The 10,766-nt window shown below is 27.0% G+C and overlaps 1 protein-coding gene across 1 annotated transcript; it reads right to left on the bottom strand.

Moving 5' to 3' along the window:
- Positions 1-5,342: 5,342 nt before the first annotated feature.
- Positions 5,343-8,590, bottom strand: LOC122850863 (serine/arginine-rich splicing factor 4-like). The gene is made up of 7 exons (XM_044149920.1): positions 8,399-8,590; positions 7,472-7,639; positions 6,617-6,866; positions 6,413-6,510; positions 6,097-6,316; positions 5,776-5,912; positions 5,343-5,690 (listed from the first exon to the last, which is right to left on the bottom strand). The coding sequence occupies exons 1-7, from the start codon at positions 8,588-8,590 to the stop codon at positions 5,343-5,345; spliced, it is 1,413 nt and encodes a 470-aa protein (XP_044005855.1).
- Between the last annotated feature and the right edge of the window lie 2,176 nt (positions 8,591-10,766).

The following is a 10,766-nucleotide window of genomic DNA, read 5'->3' as shown; positions in this document are numbered from 1 at the left end:
TTTAGCTAAATTAATTCTTTAGAATTAATTGGTGAGCAACATCCTTTCCCCAGCCATTTTTTCTATAGCTTTTAACTTGTTGAAATAATTTTTAATTTAACAACTTAAAAGCCGTAAGGAAAATGCCTAAAGAAAGAATTTCGCTTATTACCAATTAATTTTTAATTAATTAATTTAGACAAAGAAATTGACTACGGTAAAAATTTTCTTATCGTTCGTGTAATTGTGATAGATAATTATTGAATGATTAAAAAAAAAACGAATAAATAAATAGCATATAATCACAATAAATGAATTGTTATGATTATCTACTTGAAACATAAATTTATGGGTGGAGAGGGTGAAATTTTGGAGCGGGAGAAAAATGTCCTGATTAGGTTTCCTAGAGATATGGTAACCCTATTATTGTTATAAACAATTGTTAATAACTCATTAATTTGGGCTCGGAACGATTTTTATCAAGAGAGTGTGGGCTCTCGGTATTCGAAAAACTAACAATTTGAGACTAAATTGAAGTTTTTAAGTTCAATTTTTCAAGAGTTATACGAAATCTAAAAAAACGTTAAATTAGTTTTTTCGTTAATTAACAAATATCTAACAATCGTAAAAAAATTGTTATTTCTCAATTAAATAGATTTTTTAATTTCAAGTATTCTGGCAAAAAATCGCATCCATGATTTGTTTTTAGTTTTCTTAATAATTCGTCTTAAAAATTTATCAACAATCTTCTTTTGTTAATAATAAATTAATAAAAAATTGCGCAAACTTCTATCATATCCTTGGTTATAGTATTTTTTCTAAGGTTTAATTTGGTGCTAGTACGAACTTTCTATCTACTTTACTTTAGGAGATATAACATATAAAAAAATTTTCAACTCAATCCGTGAGGGTCAGGCAGATGACCAGCTGAAGTGACTCGGAATGCCCCATATATATAATTAGATCTATTGAGATCTAATTATATCTAACTAGATCTCTTTAGATCTAAGTAGATATAATCAGATCTAAGTATAGATATAATCAGATCTAATTATATCGAAAATGTTGCGGGATCGAATTATATACAAGCATATATAATTAGATCTAATTAGACCTGACTAGATCTCATTAAATCTAAGTAGATATGATCAGATCTAAGTAGATATAATTAAATCTAATTATATCGAAAATGCTGCGGGATCGAATTATATATAAGCATATATAATTATATCTAATTAGATCTGACTAGATCTCATTAGATCTAAGTAGATATAATCAGATCTAATCATATCAAAATTCAGAAAGATCTAATTATATCTCGATATATACTTATATATGTCGGAATTTCATAGTAAGCTGCTGTTATTCTTTTGCATTTTTTTTCATGTAACAAAAATTTCAAGAAAAAAAAAATTTTTTTTTTAATCATAAAAATACATTCCGGGGTGTATAAAACTAATACAAATGAAATTTATGTTTAATTGTTTATATTTATAAATATTATTTTATGCATATAAAATTTGCCGATCATCAGCCGAGTGTCGGTTGATTCTCGGACGTACATGATAAATATTCAAGTGAAACAAATTTTCGTTGTTTTTAATTATTGCTGCTATGGTTGAGTATAGGTATAAGGCTCTGGACTTTCATCAAGAAGATACCGTGTTCAAGTCCAGGTGATGGTAAAAATTTGTGGTCTAAAGCTTTCGGTCCAATAGATCATTGATTATATAAACAAAAAAATAAAATTGTTTAAACAATTTGAAATTTTTTTTTTTTTAAATCAATAAATTTTTGGAATCTCAGTAGATCTACTTAGATCTCAGTATATCTAATTGGATCTAAGTATATCTAATTAGATCTAGTTATATACGAGTAGATCGTGCCACTTTGCGGACCTAATTATATCTAAAGCAGTTAAATCTAATTTGATCTACGTAGATCTAATTTGATATACCCTGGTGAAAATAATTTGGCGGATTATGTCATAATATGGCATAATATGACATAATCTGACATAATATGACAAAATATGCCATATTCCGACAAAATTCATTTGCCAGAAAATGCCCTAGCGAAAATGGCGACACCGATCCGACACCAATCCGACAGTCGGTTTGTGCACTGATCTCATACAAAAACGACACAAAACCGACACACGACTATAAGAATTTCTAAGTCACAAAAAAAAATAGTAAAAAGCATTTAAAAAATAAAATATTATGTCTAAATATTTCTAAATAATATTTTTTTATTTAAACACATTAAATTTTTTTAAATAATTTTTATTGAAAAACTTAATTCTGTTTATGTATTATAAGCGAGGTTAGCTGTCAGAATCATCTGTACACGACTGTGAGATTTTACAATTCTCACACAATTCCGACACAATTCCGACACACGACTGTGAGAATTGTAAATCCGACACAATTCCGACACAAATCCGACAGACATACGACAGTATATTTTTATTTTGTATTTAATATAAAAAAAGAGCATATTTTATTAATAAAAATTTTTTTTCAATATTAAAGTTATAATATTTTAATAATTTTAGGCATATTAGTTTTTTTTTTTTTTTTTTAATAAATTTTTAAAAAAAAAATAATTTGAAAAATATGGGAAAACAAATACATGGTTTCATTAAAAATTAAATTCGAGTTAAAAAAATACCAAATACGTGGGAAACTGATTAAATGTATTAGTTTTGAAAAAAAAAAAAAAAATGATAATTTTTTAATAAAATAATTTTAAAAAAATCTAATATGCCTATAATTATTAAAAGATTATAATTTTATTATCAAACAAAAATTTTTGCAAATCGCAAATTCTCACAGACGATTCCAATTATTTTTTTTGTCAAAATTTATTCAAAAAAAAAAAATCTAATATGCCTAAAATTATTAAAATATTATAACTTCAATATTGAACAAAAATTTTTATTAATAAAATGCTCTTTTTTTATATTAAATACAAAATAAAAATATACTGTCGTATGTCTGTCGGATTTGTGTCGGAATTGTGTCGGATTTACAATTCTCACAGTCGTGTGTCGGAATTGTGTCGGAATTGTGTGAGAATTGTAAAATCTTACAGTCGTGTACAGATGATTCTGACAGCTAACCTCGCTTATAATACATAAACAGAATTAAGTTTTTTCAATAAAAAAATTATTTTAAAAAAATTTTAATGTGTCTTAAATTATAAGAATATTATTTAGAAATTTTTAGACATAATATTTTATTTTTTAAATGCTTTTTACTATTTTTTTTTGTGACTTAGAAATTCTTATAGTCGTGTGTCGGTTTTGTGTCGTTTTTGTATGAGATCAGTGCACAATCCGACTATCTGCATTTTCGCTAGGGTGGCATATTATGGCATCCAAAAATCATGTGAGAATATGTCCGAATATGTCATAATATGGCATATTCTGACATATTCCGACAAAATTAATTTGCCAGAAAATGGCATATTCTGGCATCCAAAAATCATGTAAGAATATGCCATATTCTGACATATTCCGACAAAATTCATTTGCCAGAAAATGGCATATTATGGCATCCAAAAATCATGTGAGAATATGTCAGAGTATAATGTCATAATATGCCATATTCTGACATATTCCGACAAAAATTCATTTGTCAGAAAATAGCATCCAAAAATTATGTAAGAATATGTCAGAATATGTCATAATATGGCATATTCTGACATATTCCGACAAAATTCATATGCCAGAAAATGTCATATTCTGGCATCCAAAAATCATATAAGAATATGTCAGAATATGGCATATTCTGACATCTAAAAAGTTTGTAATGGCAAAATCATTTTGATAATAGTTTTTTTAGTAAATAATATTTTATTCTCGGTCACGTCGTTGTTTTAATTATGTGACTTTGTTATTAAATTATTACGCAAGAAATTTTTCGAGTGATACCATTTTTTTTACATTTCTTCTTAGGGTCCCACCTCGAAATGTCTTACAAAATCTTATAAAAAAAAAATCATGTACTAGATTTCTTTGAGGTTCACTAAGTGTAAGTGCTTCTTTTTTTGTCTCATTAAATATCATAGAACTTTTATTTGAGGAGTTTCTAAGATTTTATATTTTTCTATGAGATGTAAAAAAAAAATACTTTTCCTATGTTATTTTATGGTGTGTATTTTTTTTTTTCTGTGTTCTATGAAATTTTATGAGGCACAAAGTAAGGATTCTGATTTTTATAACATTTTATAAGACGGTTGTATTTAGTGGGATTCTATAATTCGTATAAATCAATGAGAAGGATTAGGGTTTTAATCTTTTGTCAAGATATGAAGTATTACAAATGATTTTAAAATTCTATAACATCAAATAAGATCGATTTTTTAAGAATTCATTTGAACTCATATTTTCCCAACCACACTTTAGAAGATTCTATCATGTTTTTCTTCTTTTTTCGTTTTTTATCAAAAAAAATAATTTGATTATAGCAAATAAATTAACAAGATTATACAAAAAATAGTTTTGAAGTTTACAGATGAGTTTTTTTTATTAATTTTGATTGACATATACATTGTCGAGTATTACGAATATAGAAATTTTATAAAAATGAAATCATACCCTACAAACAAAACGTATTATTTTTTTTCCTGATTCTACAAATTATCACTAAGAAAATACTTAGTACAACATATTACACATTAAAAACTTGATGAGAACTCTTTTAATTTAAAATTTTTTTGTTATGAAAACAACTTCTTAATATCTAGTTATCTAATTTTTTTCTCATGAAAATGGTTTGATTTTCTCTCTCATTTAACTATGATTATTGATTATAAAATGCCCAATCAACAAAAATTATGTAGTTTTTATCTTATTTATATTAATTTTTTAATCTAAAATAAAATGGCAACATTTATCACATTTTTGTTACATTGAGGTGCACAAACATATCTCAATACAAGAAAAATAAAATAAAAATGAGCACAAAAAAAAATACTAATAATAAAAATATTTGAGAAGATAAAAAAAAATTGTAAGCTATAAAAAAACATTATTCTGAACTAACGTAAAAAAATTGTACCCAAGTAAAAATATTTTCAGAGAAGATATTTAAAAACGTACGAATTATATTGAAAATAATATTAATTGATGATAATTGAACTTTTAACATTATTTACGTGCGTACTTATGCATTATAAATTTTCACTTGTGTGAGAGGGACAATTATTAATTGAGTAAATACCAGTCGACAAAATATATTTGTTTTATTTACTTGCTTATTGAAATAAAGACCTGTATGATACGAAAACAAGCATATAATTCATTAATTGACAGATTATTTTATTTTTTACGACTTGGGCACAATTAGAGCAGTCAATCATTTTTGACTATGACAACGACCAGGGCTACGACTATCATTACGACTGCGACTTTCACTACGACTAAGATCACGACCACGACTATGACTACGACTATGGGTACGACTATGACTACGACTGAAGCTGAAACGGTGATTGCGGCCGTGACTGCGATTACGACTATGACTACGACTACGACTGCGGCTGAGGCTGTGACTGCGGCTGTGACTGCGGCTGTGACTGCGGCTGTGACTGCGCCTATCACTGTGACAAACGTCGTTTTTTGTAGCCAACGTTGTTTTCTTCTTTAGACAGTTGTTTTTTCTTTTCCTCATCATGTCGTTTCTTTTCTTTCGTCCATTAGCAAGCTAAAATGTTATTACATTCATTACTATAATTATTTTATTAATATTATTTTTAGAAAGTAATTATTATTATAATATAGTTTATTACCTTCTTTGGTCTTAAAGGCTTTCTTGAGTCTGTTATTTTGCTGCCCACATATTCTTTTAGGACTTCTTCGGCTTCTATTCTGCATTGAGCCAGAGTCATCTCATCATTATGCATTTGTTTAAACCAAGTAAGGCTATCTGAAAATTTCAATTTATAATATGATGAAAACAAAAATTTGATAATTATTGCAATAATAAAAATTTAATAGAAAAACTATTAAATTAAATCAACTTATTCTATTTTTACAACAACAGTTATTGAAAAAGAACAATTATAAAAAAAGAAATAAATATTTTTAATGAGAAATATGATAAAGGCTACCTTGCAGAGCTAACATTTTTACAGGATTCAATGCAGGTCGTTTTTCCGGAACTTTTTCGCGATTTGAGGTTAGACCTAAAGCACTGGAGTTTATGATTTCGTCCGGAGTGAAAATTGCGGACATCAAACCTTTTATGAATTTACTTTCTGAAGTTCCTGCACGATTTCTGACATTGCACCAGCTGCCATTGTCTATCCATATATCTTGCCCAATATGTATCTGTTTATAAAATAAAAAATAGAGGAGTTACGATTGTTGGCGTTCACTTATATTAAAATATGATGAATCATTTGAATAAATATAAAATTATTGTACCTCTTTATTGTTGGAGTCTGGAATTCGTCTTACAAAACTAACCGATGGTAAGCCGGATCCGTCAAAGAATGGTTGTGGCTTTGTTTTGTTTTCTTCGGCTAGACATATGAAGAAATATTGATGAAATTTATGAATTTTTTTTTTTAGCTGTCATTGCAATAAAAATGAAAGCTTGACTTAACAGTAAAATAATATGAAAATTACCTATATTCTGAAATTTCAATAGAATTTCCAGTATCTTCAGCGATTCAGCATTTAAATTCTTCTCAATAATTTCTTTCATCTTTATAACCTCTTTTTCGATTGCTTTGACAGTATTTTCAAGTTTTTCCAATTTCTTTTGAAATTGAGCTTGAACCTCTTTATCCTCTTCTCTTGATCGACTGCTTTTATTCTCATTTTTTTTTCTTCGATCGGAGTTCATGTTTGCTGGAACGTGCATTGAACTACGATCCTAAAAGAATTTTTTAAAAATAAAATTTCGTTAATGGAAGTCATTAATACAATCGAGCATAATAAACCGAGTTAGCAAAAACATTAAAAAAAATAAATTCAATATATTAATATGGTACCAAAGCTTGTGAATTTTTAAAGATTTTCCGTTAATTAATTATATATTTCCATCGGGAATAAATTCATCAGAATTTCGTAAAAAATGATTTTTATGAAAAAATTTTGTAAAAAATTGCTGAATCAATCAAGTAAATTTTATAAAAATTATATAAAAATTTTGTCTAATCCTTTTATAAATTTATTCAACAAATTTTTAAAAACATGATTTTAAAATTTTCAACATTTTGTAAAAATAAAAAAAAAAAAATTCTTTAACCAAGATTCGAACCCAGTACTCACAGAACAACATAATATTTTCAAAGACCTCGATAAAAATGCATGTAAGAATGCTTTATTTTGAATTTATTCACTTCACTGTTTCAAGCATAGTTTATTTGTTAATTTCAATTGTTTACCAAGAATTTATTCCTCCCTTAACTACTTTTCTATTTCGTTAATTTATGTTATACTATAATAACAAAAATCTATTTGATTTTTCATGTATACCTTATTTCGTGATTCTGATTTATTACGATCACTCGATCTATGAGATTTTATCCTTTCACTACTTTTGTTGTAATCAGCATAGAAATTTCTTCTATGTACATTTCGAGGTATAGAATCTGACTTTTCATGAACCGGTGATCTATCAGAACATTCTTCTGATTCTGTTGCCTGTGTACACAAGAAATTTGAAGGTAAAAAACTCGTTATTGAAGTTTAAGAAAAACCTCTCATACAAAAATATTTTACAAAAATTATGTAAAGTTAGTTTTATAAAAACAGACTAGCTTATAACAAGTCCTTTGCAAAAACTATTTTGATTTTTTTAAAAGTTTCAAAAAAATTTATATACCATTCTTATGAAAATTAGTCGTTTGTATTTGTATACTACAAGAATTTTTAAATTGCTTCTATAAAAATGTGTCGAAAATTTACGAAATTTCAAAGCTAATTTCATCTTTATATATTTGAATTTTACTTTTACTGTTCATTTAGGTGCACGCGCACGTTTTCTTCTTTTCCATTGAATGAAAAGAAAATATAGAATAGATGTTCCACTTTAGAGAAATTCGTTTATTACATATGTGTACCAGAAACTCATAGAATAACAACAAAAAAAAATCTTTCATGAAACATTTACACTGAGAAAAACTTCTTCTATTTTTTAGAAGAAAACTTCTTGGCAATATATTGTTTAAAAAAAGATAAAAACAGTTTATTATAACAATAATTGGTTTGGTTAACTAAAAAACCAAAGTGTCTTGAGCGGGAATCGAACTGGAGTCTGACCGAATAGACAGCTAATGCGTTACCGATGTGCTATTGATAATGATAGTTGATTAATAATTCATAAAACATTACATTAAAAGCAAAAGATCTTAAACGATAAATAGTGACACTAAAAAATGTTTCTTTTTTTTTAATCCATACCTTAGTGCCTGGTGGTGATGAATTGAAGTAAGATGAATCTCGGACTGCAACGTTTCTACGTTTATGACTGATGTATTCATCGTCACTGTGCTTAGAAGATCCTCTTTTTCTCGAATTATGTTTATTATTTTCGGCTTTGGATTTTTCTTTGAGTGGGTCTCCAGGCTTTGAACACTCAGAGAATTCGAGCATAGGAACATTGTTATCATATTGTTTATCTTTTCTTGACACCTATGTTTCCATGAAAAATTATATAAAATTGATTTCGTATAATAATATTATAAACATAGGCTGGGTTGCTCAAAAGTTCTAACGAAAATTATATAAAAATCTATAGATAAGTCTTATAAAATTTATATAGTTTTTATTTTAATTTTAAAGCGAGGGGGAAGTCACTTGTGTAATCTGGTATACATCGGAAGAAGAATTTTTAATAATCTCTTGTAATCGTTCAGAAATGATTACGGAAAGATCGTGTAATCGATGTAATCTAAAAGACTCTTGTAATCTTTTATAATCATCAATAATCTCGTGTAATCTTTTTGAAATCTTTGAATTTTAAGTGTAATTAGATCTAATTATATATGCTTGTATATAATTCGATCCCGCAGCATTTTCGATATAATTAGATCTGATTATATCTATACTTAGATCTGATTATATCTACTTAGATCTAAAGAGATCTAGTTAGATATAATTAGATCTCAATAGATCTAATTATATATATGGGGCATTCCGAGTCACTTCAGCTGGTCATCTGCCTGACCCTCACGGATTGAGTTGAAAATTTTTTTATATGTTATATCTCCTAAAGTAAAGTAGATAGAAAGTTCGTACTAGCACCAAATTAAACCTTAGAAAAAATACTATAACCAAGGATATGATAGAAGTTTGCGCAATTTTTTATTAATTTATTATTAACAAAAGAAGATTGTTGATAAATTTTTAAGACGAATTATTAAGAAAACTAAAAACAAATCATGGATGCGATTTTTTGCCAGAATACTTGAAATTAAAAAATCTATTTAATTGAGAAATAACAATTTTTTTACGATTGTTAGATATTTGTTAATTAACGAAAAAACTAATTTAACGTTTTTTTAGATTTCGTATAACTCTTGAAAAATTGAACTTAAAAACTTCAATTTAGTCTCAAATTGTTAGTTTTTCGAATACCGAGAGCCCACACTCTCTTGATAAAAATCGTTCCGAGCCCAAATTAATGAGTTATTAACAATTGTTTATAACAATAATAGGGTTACCATATCTCTAGGAAACCTAATCAGGACATTTTTCTCCCGCTCCAAAATTTCACCCTCTCCACCCATAAATTTATGTTTCAAGTAGATAATCATAACAATTCATTTATTGTGATTATATGCTATTTATTTATTCGTTTTTTTTTTAATCATTCAATAATTATCTATCACAATTACACGAACGATAAGAAAATTTTTACCGTAGTCAATTTCTTTGTCTAAATTAATTAATTAAAAATTAATTGGTAATAAGCGAAATTCTTTCTTTAGGCATTTTCCTTACGGCTTTTAAGTTGTTAAATTAAAAATTATTTCAACAAGTTAAAAGCTATAGAAAAAATGGCTGGGGAAAGGATGTTGCTCACCAATTAATTCTAAAGAATTAATTTAGCTAAAGAAATTAATTGGTGAGCCACATTTTTTCCTTAGCCATTTGTCAATAGCTTTTTATTTATTTAAACAAATTCAAAGCTATATGAAAAATAGCTAGGGAGAGGATGTGGTTTACCTATTAATTTTTAAAGAATTAATTTCGCTGAATAAATTAATGGCAAGCCACAAAATTTACAAAAAATAATTTACAAAAATAAAAGAAGGGTTGCCTAGGGTGCGTTCCGTAGGGGGACCGCGGTTCTTTTTGGCCATAATCAGAGTGGATCCATAAAAATTAAAAATCTCCCTAGGAATCCCTAAAAAATAACCAGTCTCATGTATACTTTTTTTTACACCTTTCTATGTATGTATTGTTAATGTTGTGGATGTGGTGCTTACTGAATTTTGTACTGAATAAAATTATTAAAACAATAAATTTGTTAATAACAGTTAACAAAATGAAAAGAAAAATTCCACTTCAAACACATTATCTATTGACTGATGTAGGTAGTAATTGTTGTTTTTGTTGAAAATGAACAGCAACATCAGCCAGTTTAAGATCTTGAAAGATAACAAAAATATAAGTGCTGTCCTAACCTTACATTTGAGTTATGATAGGTTTTGAAGCATTAACTTTGAAAAGAAATACAATTTACAGGCTAAATAATTGAGATAACAACAATATACACCTACTATTTTAATTGACAATTTTTTTTTTGATGCCAAATTATTTTTTT

Source organism: Aphidius gifuensis, linkage group LG3 (genome assembly GCF_014905175.1).
Source record: "Aphidius gifuensis isolate YNYX2018 linkage group LG3, ASM1490517v1, whole genome shotgun sequence".
Taxonomy (NCBI): Eukaryota; Metazoa; Arthropoda; class Insecta; order Hymenoptera; family Braconidae; genus Aphidius; species Aphidius gifuensis.
Note: the sequence above shows the minus strand (reverse complement) of the source record. Positions and strands in the feature narration are given on the sequence as shown.